The following is a 12,783-nucleotide window of genomic DNA, read 5'->3' as shown; positions in this document are numbered from 1 at the left end:
GTGCAAAATAATTAGGAGGCAAATAATAACAATTATTATATCAGCGTTAGATGATGACAGTGACGATGATGGTAAAGAATGTAAAGGCGATTTCATTCATTGGTCACACATTCGAGACCTTAACGCGAGCTTCCGCATCTGGGAAGAGCCCAAGTTGATTAAGGTGCCGCTGAGATACATGCCGTCTATCACGACATAAAACGTACACAACTGCGGAGAGACAACGCCACGCCCCATCCGCCGCCCCAGGTCAGGGGAGTCGCCAGAGCCGCCCGGGCTCTCCGGGCCGCCCCGCCCCGCCCCGGGCGCCTCCGCGCCCACGTGGTCCGGCGTCCGCGCGCAGGCTCGCGGCGCCGGCGCTTCCGGGTTGGCAGCCGCGGCGGCCGCGGGGGCGCAGGGGCCCCAGCCCGGGCGGCGCAGGAACCCCGGCGGGGGGTTCTGCGGAGCGGGGCGCCAGGGCGGGCCCGGCGCCAGTGCGCCCGCCAGGCCGCGGGGTGGGCCGGGCGCCGCGAGAGGTAGGTCCGCCCCGGGCCCGCCAACCGTGGGCGCGGGAGCTGCGGCCGCGTCGAGAACTGCCCGGCCATACGCTCCCCTGTCCCGCTCGAGGGGGCCCGCCGGGCCGGGAGTGGGGGCCCAGCCATGCGGGCCCCGGGCTCCGGGGGAATCGTCCGCCCGCCGCGTTGTGCGCTGCCTGGCGGCCAGCCTGGGCGATCGTGCCAGCCCTTCCAAAGCGAGGCCCGATGCGCCTTCGGTTATTACCCAGTTGCAGCTACCCCCAGATTCATTTCGCTCGTGTACATTTTATTTGCTCCCTTTTTCTGTTTTCACAGACAAAATGGCTAATGCGTGAAATCGAGACACTAGTTTCCATTCTGGTCTGCGTGCAACTGTGGAAAGTTAGTGCCGGGGAAGGACTTTCAAGATGCTTGATTGCCGTTCCTTCATTTTACAGAGGAGAAAGCAGACCCCGAGAAGTAACATGGATGTTGGAAATTCACCCAACTAGGTCATGGTATAACAAGGGTGAGAATGGCAAGCTAAGTTTTTAAGTCGACTTCTGAAAGTGGTCAATGGTCAAATTCATTTAACAGTGTGAAGCGAGTAGTAGGTTCACTTGGGCTAGGTTTAACCTGTTAGATGATGCTTCCTCCTTTTTAATCATTATTTTCTAATTTCAGGCTTCGGGCTTCTTGGCCTCTAAAGAAAATGGCAGAAACGTCATCGGAGCCTTCTGGGCAGCTCGTTGTACACTCAGACACTCACAGTGACACTGTTCTGGCCAGTTTTGAGGCTCAGCGGAAGAAGGGCTTCCTCTGTGACATTACGTTAATCGTGGAGAATGTGCATTTCCGGGCTCACAAAGCCTTACTCGCTGCCAGTAGTGAATACTTCTCAGTGATGTTTGCTGAAGAGGGGGAGATCGGCCAGTCCATTTATATGCTGGAAGGCATGGTTGCCGACACATTTGGTATCCTGCTGGAGTTTATCTACACCGGTTGTCTCCAGGCCAGTGAGAAAAGCGCAGAACAAATCCTGGCCACCGCTCAGTTCTTAAAGGTCTATGACCTGGTAAAGGCTTACACGGATTTTCAAAATAATCATAGCCCCCCAAAGCCAATGACTCTGAACACTGCTGGCGCTCCAGTGGTGGTGATTTCTAATAAGAAAAATGATCCTCCGAAACGGAAGCGGGGAAGACCGAGAAAAGTGAACAGTGTGCAGGAGGGGAAATCACAGCTGGCTGCAGAGGAAGAAATACAGCTGAGAGTAAACAATTCAGTTCAAAATAGACATAACTTTGTAGCGAAAGAGGGAGACAATGTCGTACTGAATGAACAGATTCCAGCGAAAGAAATGGAAGAGGCTGAGCCTGCCTCTGAGCCACATAGAGGGGAGGAAACGCCAGCTGAAAAAGATGAGAACTGTGATCCCAAGACCCAGGATGGGCAGGACAGCCAGAGTCGGTACAGCAAGCGGAGGATTCGGAGGTCCGTCAAACTTAAAGATTACAAACTTGTCGGGGATGAAGACGAGCAGAGTTCAGCCAAAAGGGTCTGTGGAAAGAGAAAGCGCCCGGGGGGCCCTGAGGCCTGTTGTAAGGACTGTGGCAAAGTGTTTAAGTACAATCACTTTTTGGCAATCCACCAGAGGAGCCACACGGGTAATTATACTTTCGCAGCTTAGTGGAGCTTGTTTTGGAGGGATGATGATAGCTTTCATTGATTGTGCCACTTCCATGTGATGGGCATTATAATGGGGCCTTTACGTACGTATTGCTGCAGTTAGTTCTTACAACAGGCCTATGAGATAGGAAATGTTATCCCCATTGGACAGATGAAGAGACCAAGTCCTAGAAATAATTTGCCCAGGTCATCCGTTTAGTGACAGAGCTGGGATTTGAACCCAGGTAGCCTGATTGCAGAACCCTGTTCTTATTTGTGAGTCATTGGTTCCAGGCTTTAATGCCCGGGTGTCAAACTCTAGCCAGATTTACTCTGCTTTCTGATTCGTGAACATTCATCTTGACTGTAGCTATGCTTTTGCCCAGGTCTGTGGGGACAGCTTGTTCACTCAGCCATTTAGCTTTAAATGTCTTCTTTTTGGTCCCTCTGGCCCAGCGCTGGCCAATAGACCCTTTTGTGAGGACAGAAGTGTTCTGTATCTGCATTGTATATGGTGGTTGCTAGCCACGTGCGATTTTGAGCTTGACATGTGGTGTGACTGAGGAACTGAATTTTTTATTTTAATTAATTTAACTGGCACCATATTGGATAGTGTGGCCCTAGCCAGAAATCCCTTCCTCCTTTGAGCCCTCCCTTACTTAACTCACTCTGCTTTGGGTCGGGTTGTAGTTACCAGTTAAATACCCCTCAACCTAATTGTCAACTTAAGTATAGGGACTAGTAGTAGTTAAGGCTCCTCTCGTCCAGCAGAGCTAGCCCTGTGGTTCTCAACCTGACCACCCAGTAGAATCACCTAGGGCGCTTCTAAAACCACCAGTGACTGGGCAGCAGCCCCAGAGCTCCTGATTTAATTGGGGCCTTGGTGTTTTTGAAAGATGGGTTGAGAACCTTGAACTCTGGTTCTTTAAACAAGGTAGACACTTGGGAAATATTTGTTGAACTGTAATAGAGGATAGTTGAGAGTTAAATAGTTCTCTAACATTTGTTAGGGAAAACAGCATGTAGGATGTTCCCTTTTGCCCCCAGTATTCTGAAATTTTGCAGTGACTCACTTTAGCGTGGGTCTGTTTTTGTCCCATTTCAGTGGCTACCCGTAGATCCATACAGTTTGGAAACTCCTGTCTTTCAGTTCCTTCATGGATGGTATCTCCCGTCAGTTTTCTTTGCTCTCTCTTTCTAGAACTCGCTGGAATTTGGATGTTGAACCTCTGGACCCACCCTCTAAAGTCCTTACCTCTTAATTCCCATCACTTTTGGCTCTACATTCTGGGAGATTTCCCCTTTATCTTTCTACTCTTACTGTTTTACTTCTAGGAGCCCTTTTTCTCTAAATTTTTTTTTTTTTTAGTTATTGTGAATCCTCTTTTTCGTTCACAGTGTAGTATCTTCCCTCTGTGAGCAGGTTAATAACAGCAGTCGCTTGTTTGTCAGTTTTTACCGTTTTCTTCCCCTTGGGCAGCCTGTTTTCCGCAAGTTGCTTTTTTTTTCTGATCTGTTTCAGCTACTAAAAGGCCTTCCTTGAATGGTGGTTTTAAAAAAAATCACATTTAATCCTATGCTGGAATGGTTGACTGCTAGCTACTGGCCACTGCGTGGGTGTGGAGCGGGCCTGGAGACGGCGGCCTCACTGGGGGTGGTGTGGCTGGACCCCACTCGCTCCCCAACACCTGGCATCCCAGCTGCAGCCCCCCTACCCTGGCCCACCACGTTCCCGAAGAAGATGTTCTGCCCTCCCACCTGAGGCTCTGGGCCTGCCTGCCAGTGTCTGGAGCGGGAGCAGGGGAGAAGGCTGGGCAGTCTCATCACCCCCAATATAAACTTGGACTTGCCGTCCCTGGGGCAGTCCTACTCCACTGTGCCTGGAGACCCTCAGTCCAGAGACTGTTTGTTTTGCCTTCTTCAGAGAACAGCCCCCATCCTTTGTTGGGGAGTGGGCCAGTCTTCTGGCTCCTTGGGCCTTGTGGAGGGGGTCTAAGTGCCTTTGACACAGATGGTCATTTGTCCCCCAACCCCCACTTTCAGAGATAACAGGTGCCACCGATGGCTGAGCATTGTGGAGGCTCTGTCTTAGGTTGTAGCTCAGCACGCCTCGCTGCTGGCGTCGGAGTCATCTGTCCCGGCTTGCCAGATTTTATTGCTGATGTTTTCTCTCCTGTGCTGGGCCTTTGGGATATGTGCCTATTAAGAGAAATCCCTTGATTGTCGTTTTAATGTAGGAGGAAACCAAGATGTGCATGTTCTTGCTCACACCACGCTTCTGGGGCTCTCATTCCAGGGGAGCGACCTTTCAAATGTAATGAGTGCGGGAAAGGCTTTGCTCAGAAGCATTCCCTGCAGGTCCACGCCCGGATGCACACAGGCGAGCGGCCCTACACCTGCACCGTGTGCAGCAAGGCTCTCACCACCAAGCACTCGCTGCTGGAGCACATGAGCCTGCATTCAGGTACCTGGACTTGCACCCGAAGGCCACCTGCCACCGGGTTCCTGGGCTGGACGTTCCCATGGTCAGAATGGTCTTTTCTCAGCCTGGTGTCCTCTCCCACGTGGTGTCTGCCTCTGCCAGACCGTAGTGTAGAGTTGTGCACGGCGTTCTGTTTTAAACTAGGGCTTATGAACCAGCTACCGGGAGCTCAACGTACACACGTTTTAACTCCCAGAGCTTAGGATTATTTTACTTTGGTGACTTTGGGGGAAACTTGAATTCTCCAGTTCTGCTCCAGTCCCCACCACTCCCTACTGCCTTACATACCTTTGCACATTTATGGTACTGTGCTTTGACTGAGGGCATTTGGGTATGGACGCAAGTCACTTGTTATCATTCATGGAAAATGGGGACCTGGGCCCACCGTTTTATTGTTGTTTTTGCATGTTTTAGTGTCTTGTTTTTTATTTGGCAGGACAGAAGTCTTTCACCTGTGATCAGTGTGGAAAATATTTCAGCCAGAAAAGGCAACTAAAGAGCCATTACCGAGTTCATACAGGTACAATAAAGAGAGAAAATTTGGATTGGTGGGGGAGAAACATAAATACAAATTACTTCTGAAACAGTAGGGTCATACTGTGGAAAATTGTATTTAGGGAAAGAATCTTAAAAAGCAATCTAAATTAGATGTCCTTGTGTTATTCTCTACTACCTTGTAATTTATATTTAATTTTATACTACAGTTTTGATGCCATACACAGAAACCCTACAGAATTGGTATCTTTCAGAAGTGCCACTTGACTAAGATTGGTTGTTAATGGTGCCTAAACCGAAATATCCCCACCCCATAGCTGTCAGTCCAGGCTTTCTCCCACCTAGCTTTTTCTCCCCTGCCAACTGATAAATAAATGAGGGGTTGGGAGTGACACTTGGCGTCAACTGGCCACAGTCGCACCAATGCTTCCAGGGAAGAAGAAAATTACTTTTAGGGAGATTGGAAGGGTCCCACCTCTCCTGGGGAAGTAGTGAGTTGAGATGCATAGGAAAATATGAACTGTTACCAAATTAATAAAAAAAATTACTGTTGTTTTAATTGAAGTACCGTATTTAAAGTGATTATTTTTCAGGGAAGTGCTTTAATACAAATCACTGAAGAAATGCAGGGAGAGAGCGCATATAGGCACTGACACTTTTTTTATTGTTGCGACAAGGCCACGCGTTACCGGAATGCAACCACTGCCGTCGCAAATTCATGGATGTGTCTCAGCTAAAGAAGCATCTACGAACACACACAGGTACAACTCCCATCCTGTCCTTCCTTTCTGGTACACTTCACGTTCTCAGAAGAACGAGAATGAGCCCTCTCCTCAGGCTCCATTTGTTATAAATCAGGTGGGAATTTTAGAAGACCATTTAAAAGTCCAAGGCAGAAGGCTGTTGACACCATTCTGTGGGGAGATCCCATCTCTTATTTCTTAGCAACACAGAGATGGCTTACTGAGCACTATTCCTGGGTGAAAATTCATTTGAGGGGCGCCTGGGTGGCTCAGTCGGTTGAGTGTCTGACTGTTAATCTCAGCTCAGGTCTTGATCTCAGGGTTGTGAGTTCAAGTCCTATGTTGGGCCCCATGCTGGCTGTGGAGCCTACTTAAAAAAAAAGAAAAAGAAAAAAAGAAAATTCATTTAATACCACAAAATAGTACAAGTCTGAGTGTGGTTCTGTGTTTCACTCCTAGTGTACCTCAGTGCTGAAGATTATGGAGAGAACTTTTTTCAAAAAGAAAGTAAAATGAAACACACACAGGTAGCATAAGCACTGAGGGTTTTCCCACTTCCTCCCCTAGAACCAGTACTTACAACTTAAGCATTGCTACCTCCAGAAAAATCAGCTTCAGGGATAAAGAGGAGGCAGGATCGATCAGGGCAGGTCAACTTCTTTAATTTAAGAACAGCAAAGTAAAAGTGCAGGTCTTTTAGACCTTTTGGTAAGGAGCACTTCTTAAAAATGAACCTGTTAGATTTTTCTAAGAAAAGCTTCCTCCTGCAGTTTGGTTCTTTAATGATTCTGTTAAATTGTCTACTAAAATTATATATCAGATTGGTTTATGCTGCTTTGGGCATTTTTTTTAAAACACAAATTTTTCTCCTTAAATGTAATTTGTTTTCTTAAAATAAGTGTCTCATAGGGTAGGAATTCTATGAAGAGGGATCTCTATACAATCTTTCTACAGACATTATCATGAATAGGTTCTGTGACATTTAATTCATCCATTTAACACATATTTACAGAACAGCTCCTGGGTCCCAGACACCACTCTCTCTAGGTGCTGAGGCTGCAGCAGTGAATGAGGTGGCCAGAGCCCCTGCTGTGGACCAGGGAAGACAAGGAAAAAGGACTCCATAGCATGTTAGGTGGGAGTCAGTGCTGTGAAGAACTAAACGCAGGGTAAGGGGGCAGGATGTGGGAAGGGGAGCTGCCCTTTTCCGTGGGGACTTGTCTGAGAAGGCCTCACAGATGGGGGGGAACACCTTGAATAGAGATCTGAATGCTGTGGGGAGCGAAGACAGCCATTGTGCCTGCCCAGGGGAAGAGCATCCCACGCAGAGGGAACAGCAGGTGCAAAGCCCTGAGACACAAGAGTTTCCACCTTGCCAGAGAAATGCCAGGAGGCAGTTGTGACTGAGCCTGAGACAGGGTGGTGGGCATCAGAAGGCTTCGGGTAGGTGCAGAGAAGAGGCAACTGGATGGAATCTGTGTAACAGGCCTCTCAGCCGAGCTGCTGAGGCTCGGGCCTCAATCACCTGAGAAGCTTTAAAAAAGAAAAAGCCTGGTCCCAACCCCAGAGATTCTGACTGAATTAACCTGGGGTAGAGCCTCGGAACTGCTCTGTGTAAAAATCTCCTCGGTGATTCTGGTGTGCACTCAGGCTTCAGAACGTTGGAGGCCATGGTGAAGACTGGACTTTTGTTCTGAGCGAGAAGACTTTAACGAGAGCAGCGAGATGATAGGACTTAGAATTTTAATAGGATCATCCCAGCGTCGTGTGGGGTGTGGTGAGCCACAGGTGGAGAGACCCATTAGCAGGCTGTTGCAGTAATCGGGGGCTCGTACAGTGTGGTGGCCGTGGAAGTGGTCATCAGTGGCCCTGTCCAGATAGATTCTGAAGGACTCTGTGTTCTTGGAAAGAATGTCCATGATTTCAAACATTCGCTAACAGAAAGACTTTCTGAGATTGTCAACCCAGATGGCATTGAATGGCAGGACGAACATCGTTAGTATATTTCCGAAACGGAACTTGACATGACAAGCAGGTCCTCGTCTTTGGATCTGGAGGAGCAGCAAACACACTGAGGTCAGCGCGGGCCCCAGCTCTGGTTTGGGAGGCTGTGGAAGGAGAGCGGCAGTGGCCTGGTTTTCACCTCTGGAGTGGTAAGGGCTGCTGATGCGGAGACGCCAACTCACCCAAGCTGCCACCAGCGTCCTCCACCTAGATGGAGCGTGGAAAGATGTCTAGCGTGAATTTTCCGGGAGAGGCTATGAAAGGGAGGCCGCACTTCAAACGGCACCCGTCCCCGGCTGTTACCTAGTTAAGCGGGATTTTGTTCTCTCTTCTTTAAATTCATAGCTCCCTTGCCTGTGTGAGGACCACTTACTTTTGTTTCCAGAGGACATGACAGTCTGTCGGTTGTATGTGCAGCGTACAGACTAATGCTGAATAAACGGTTCTTGAAGCTTCATGAATTCCTAGTGGAGTCTGGAACAGTCATGCTTTGTGTGGGCCTTAGTTTCCACCCTGTGAAATTCATTCAGTCATCAGGGATTTCTGGAACAGTGTGCCAGGCCTGATTCCAGGCACAGGGGTACTAGGATTGGACGAGCCCACAAAGTCTCCTCCTAAGAATGGGGGAGATGGACAATAAACAGCACGCACAGTCTGTGAGGTGGGGCTAGCGCTGTGGGGAAACGGACCCGGAGAAGGGGACTAAAGAGTGTTGAGGGGCGGGGGACAGTGTTTTCGGTGGTGATGAGGCCTCCTTGCTGGGAAAGTGACGTTTGAGCAGAGGCTTGAAGGCGGTACAGGGGGTGAACCACACTGCGAATCCCCTAGGCAAGACATGCTGGGGGAGGAATGGTGGGGGCAGGAGCCCTGGCCGGGGCTTGCTCGGGGTGGGGTGTCCAGTGACTCTCCACCAGGCCCGTGAGCTGAGCAGTGAGCAAAGGGAGAGTGCCTGGTGAGGTTAGAAAAGTTTGGGGCAAGGACCCGGGGGGGGGGGGGGGTGGACAGATGTGTGATGCCTCTAGGCCTAGGGCTTTGGTTTTTATCTCCGGATGGGAACAGGGAGCCTTTGGAGTGTTTGCAGCAGAAGTGTGAAATGAGCAGACTGCCTACAGGGTCACTGTGGTTGCTGCATTTATTGTGGACAACAGGGAAGCTGGAACAGAAGTGGGGAGACCCGTTCGGCTGCTGCAGAGACAGTGGTGGCCTGGACTGGGGGGTTGGCAGTGAAGGTGGTGAGATGTGGTCAGGTTCTGGATACACTGCAAGGCAGACATAAATGTGAATTAATATGCAGGTCACCCTAGTGGACCAGTGTCCCCAGGAAGGTCAGGTATGAGAGTTGAGTTATCTCAGGGTGGGCCGTACGGGAGTAAATGTGGTGTGTTCTTTTGTTTACTGTGTATAATCATCTACCTCCTTGTTTCAGTTTTTAAGGGAAGGAACCATATCTTACACTTTCTCTGTATCCTCTTGGCACTTAGCATACAGTGCTTAGGTACATAGTAGGTGTTTGGTAAGGGCTTCATTCATTCGTGCTCATTAAGGAGTCAAGTGGTATTGCCTTTTTCTTTTCTTAATATTGTGAAAATGTGGGGTGATTTTTGCTTTTCACTTTGTGTTGGATGTATATTTCTAAACAGTGTCCCTTTTTTAGGTGAGAAGCCATTTACTTGTGAAATCTGTGGCAAATCTTTCACAGCAAAGAGTTCTCTTCAGACCCACATCAGAATCCATAGGTAAAGTTTTACAGATATTTTTTTTATATGGGAGTCCTCATTCAACCCTGGTGTTCAGTTGGGTGACATGTTACTTATACAGGCCTTCTCCCCAAATTATTACACGGGTAGAACTTTCTGTGTAGCTTACCATATTTTATCTTTACAATGAAGCAATTCCTAACTTAGGCAAAATCAGGAAAACTGGTTCTGGCCAGCAAAAGTTTGCATTACTGATTTCATTTCTTGAATTTTTATTTTGGGCTGGGGGCTGATCCAAAGTTTAAATCTTCAGTCAAAAATAAATATTAAATCTGATGTTTTCTGAATAAACATTTTTGTTCACACATCCAGATTTGATTCAGTAATTCTTCTAAGACAAATAACTTCTATTACTAACTAATAGTAACTTCTAAGACAAACTTGGGGTTTTTGTTTTTTGGGTTTTTTTGAGGGAGTGGGAAAGAGAGGGAGAGAGAACCTTAAGCAGGCTCCACACTCAGCATGGAGCCCCACACAGGGCTTGATTCACAACTCTGAGGTACACGACCTGAGCCGAAATCAAGAGTCAGAAGCTTAACTGACCGAGCCACCCAGGCGTCCCTACTCACGTTTTGAATATTGAAGTCAATCACATATACTTAAATTTGGCCACAGGAATCTAAAAGTTGGCAATGAAAATGAAAACAAAACAAAAAGGAACTTTATGTGTGTAATATATAAATATTTGCTCTCTTATCTAAAATACGACTGTAGCATCATAAAATGTTATCACATGTAGCCCAGCCCCATGCACCACCCTTTCTCAGACAGCAACCCCGCCTCGTCTTTTTTCCTTTAGGATCAGAAACGGAAACCCCCGAAAGTGGTGACTTGCTCTGACTCCTTAAGCTAGCAGAAGAACCCATGGCTTATGACGCCCAGTCGAGTTAATTGTCCTCTACTCTTGACTTCTTCTCCCTAAATAATCAGGAAGTAATAAGCAGAGCCGTTTGTAAAGTCAAATGTGTATTTTTTATAGAGGAGAGAAGCCCTACTCCTGTGGCATATGTGGCAAATCGTTCTCAGACTCCAGTGCCAAGCGGAGACACTGCATTCTGCACACGGGCAAAAAGCCCTTCTCATGCCCCGAGTGCAACTTACAGTTCGCTCGCTTGGACAACTTGAAGGCCCACTTGAAAATCCACAGCAAAGAGAAGCCCGCGCCGGACGCCAGCGGCGTGTCCGGCAGCCCTGACACCCAGGAGGTCAGGAGTATTCTTCAGCTGCAGCCCTATCAGCTCTCTGCCTCTGGCGAGCAGGAAATTCAGCTTCTCGTCACCAATTCTGTACATAACATCAACTTCATGCCCGGCCCCAGCCAAGGACTCAGCATCGTCACTGCGGAGAGCTCGCAGAACTTGGCGGCCGCGCAGGCTGCCGACCTCGCCCTGCTCACGCAGCAGCCCCAGCAACTGCAGAACTTCATCCTCGCCGCCCCTCAGGGCCAGACGGAGCACATTCAGGGCCTCGACATGATCGAAAGCCAGATGGAGCCCGCACAGCCCGAGCCCGTGCACGTCATCACGCTCTCCAAGGAAACCCTGGAACACCTTCACGCCCAGCAGGAGCAAACCGGCGAGCTCCAGTTAGCAGGTGCTCCGGGTCCCGCTCAACACCTGCAGCTGCCGCCCGCGCCGGCCCCGCCCCCGCCCCCGCCCCCGGCCGCCCCCCACGGGCCCCCGGCCGCCCCGCTGAGCCCCGGGCAGAGCTGACCTGGACGCGCCTTGCGGCCTCCTCTCCTCCGCTCGAGCCAGCTGCGCGCTGCGAGGCAGGCTTTCGGAGACGCTCGGCTCGCAAACAGCCTCTGGACGGGTGAGGGCGAGCGGGCAGGCCTCGCGCTTTGCATCCAGGCCCCGAGGTGCGCGCGTCCTGCCTCGCGTGCAGTCCCGGTGGGGATTTAGCATTCGGTACTGATGAACGGTTTTCATTTTCCTCTACGACCTCTCCGAAAGTCTTGGGTCATCTTGCTTTGGGGGCATTGAATGAGACTTCTCTAAGCCTTGAATGTCCAGGCCACAGGTCTTGCTGACCTTTCCAGTTATGTTCTGTAGAACAAAGGAAGCCCTATATTGGTTGAGTTGGGTAGAGTGGTTTGTTCCACTTTATTTTTCGTACGCAACACAATTGCTTCTACAAGATAAGTCACGGCTGAATGTGATAGAGGACAACCTTGGAGAGTCTGTCCTTTTAATATCTTCTAAGCCCCGAAGACCGAGTCACTGTCAACATTTAATCTCTGTGTGGTACAGTGGGCTCTTTGTGTCCTATTTAAGGTAGATTCAAAAACATATAAACTAAAAGTGTATTTTAACTCAAAATGAATATAATAAAGTCTACAAAGTACAGGATTATTTTAAAAATTCTGAACTCAGCTTTTCTGAGAAACATGGATTTCCTTATTTTTTAAAAGCAGGTCACTGAAAACTTAAAAGTCTAATTAAAGTGAAATCGGATCAAGACATTCAGCCCATAAATTCTCAATTTTTGTCAGCAGTGATACTTGTTTGATGAAGTTAAGACTATCTCAGTTATCCTGGAATATAAAATTTTATTAAGTGTAATTTAAGTGTCAGATATACTGAATTCTAATTGATCCTGAAAATGGTCTGTGTATTGTGTCTGATAACTTCCTGGAGATGGGACCTTATTATACTATAGATTATTGTAGGCTGAATCTCATAAAATAGACACCTCATTTTAAAAAGTACATATTTTTACCTAATCTTAAAAATAATTTGAACCTAAGAGCCTTAGTAACCTGTCTGTAATTGTGGTATGATTTTAAATAATTGTGAAAAGTTGAAATTATGTGTGGGTTAGGTTTTCAAGCCCAGTGTACTTTATTGAATACTTTGATTGCTTTCTCTTTAATGAACTGAAAAAAGAGAATGGGCACTAGGACATCTAAGTTAACATAATGCGGGTAGAGAATAGGGCTAATCTACCCTAAAATTAACAGGATCTTGACAATCAGTTACTTTCTTGCTTTAGACACCTTAATTTCTACCTGAATCAAGGTTTTTTGGAGGTTAAAGTAATAGAATTCTTCAGGTTTGAGAGAAGATGAAAGCATTTTTTTCACATATTTGCCAAATTCTGTTTTATTATAATTCACAAAATTTCCAAAATGTGTATCTTAA

General features: G+C 48.0%; 1 protein-coding gene and 1 long non-coding RNA gene across 10 annotated transcripts; one reads left to right on the top strand and one right to left on the bottom strand.

The window, feature by feature from the left end:
* Window positions 1–337: 337 nt before the first annotated feature.
* Window positions 338–11,983, top strand: ZBTB24 (zinc finger and BTB domain containing 24). 9 transcript variants are annotated; one of them, XM_064597969.1, is made up of 8 exons: window positions 338–515; window positions 831–1,023; window positions 1,179–1,988; window positions 4,400–4,626; window positions 5,081–5,164; window positions 5,817–5,900; window positions 9,541–9,622; window positions 10,623–11,983. In XM_064597969.1, the coding sequence occupies exons 3-8, from the start codon at window positions 1,207–1,209 to the stop codon at window positions 11,353–11,355; spliced, it is 1,992 nt and encodes a 663-aa protein (XP_064454039.1). In that variant the 5' UTR covers window positions 338–515; window positions 831–1,023; window positions 1,179–1,206; the 3' UTR covers window positions 11,356–11,983. The 9 variants fall into 9 exon arrangements, 7 of the variants coding, with proteins under 7 accessions (XP_064454039.1, XP_045721251.1, XP_045721252.1 ...); XM_045865295.3 differs by having other exon boundaries at window positions 340–515; window positions 1,179–2,161; window positions 4,459–4,626; XM_045865296.3 differs by having other exon boundaries at window positions 340–515; window positions 1,179–2,161; window positions 4,459–4,626; window positions 10,443–10,765.
* Window positions 7,050–11,450, bottom strand: LOC135365594 (uncharacterized). Its single transcript, XR_010413724.1, has 3 exons — window positions 11,357–11,450; window positions 10,213–10,262; window positions 7,050–9,145 (listed from the first exon to the last, which is right to left on the bottom strand). It is a non-coding gene; the product is annotated as an uncharacterized LOC135365594 (long non-coding RNA).
* Window positions 11,984–12,783: the final 800 nt, after the last annotated feature.

Source organism: Mirounga angustirostris, unplaced genomic scaffold (assembly GCF_029215605.1).
Source record: "Mirounga angustirostris isolate CCGP_5_RB_7025 unplaced genomic scaffold, mMirAng1.0.hap1 SCAF_8, whole genome shotgun sequence".
Classification (NCBI taxonomy): domain Eukaryota; kingdom Metazoa; phylum Chordata; class Mammalia; order Carnivora; family Phocidae; genus Mirounga; species Mirounga angustirostris.
The sequence above is the reverse complement of the archived record's forward strand: the minus strand, read 5'-3'. Positions and strand labels throughout refer to the sequence as shown.

Coding starts and splice junctions, on each gene's coding strand:
- ZBTB24 (XM_045865295.3), top strand. CDS start 1,207: ATGGCAGAAACGTCATCGGAGCCTTCTGGGCAGCTCGTTGTACACTCA. Junction 4,627..5,080: donor GCACATGAGCCTGCATTCAG/GTACCTGGACTT, acceptor TTTATTTGGCAG/GACAGAAGTCTTTCACCTGT. Junction 9,623..10,622: donor ACCCACATCAGAATCCATAG/GTAAAGTTTTAC, acceptor TATTTTTTATAG/AGGAGAGAAGCCCTACTCCT.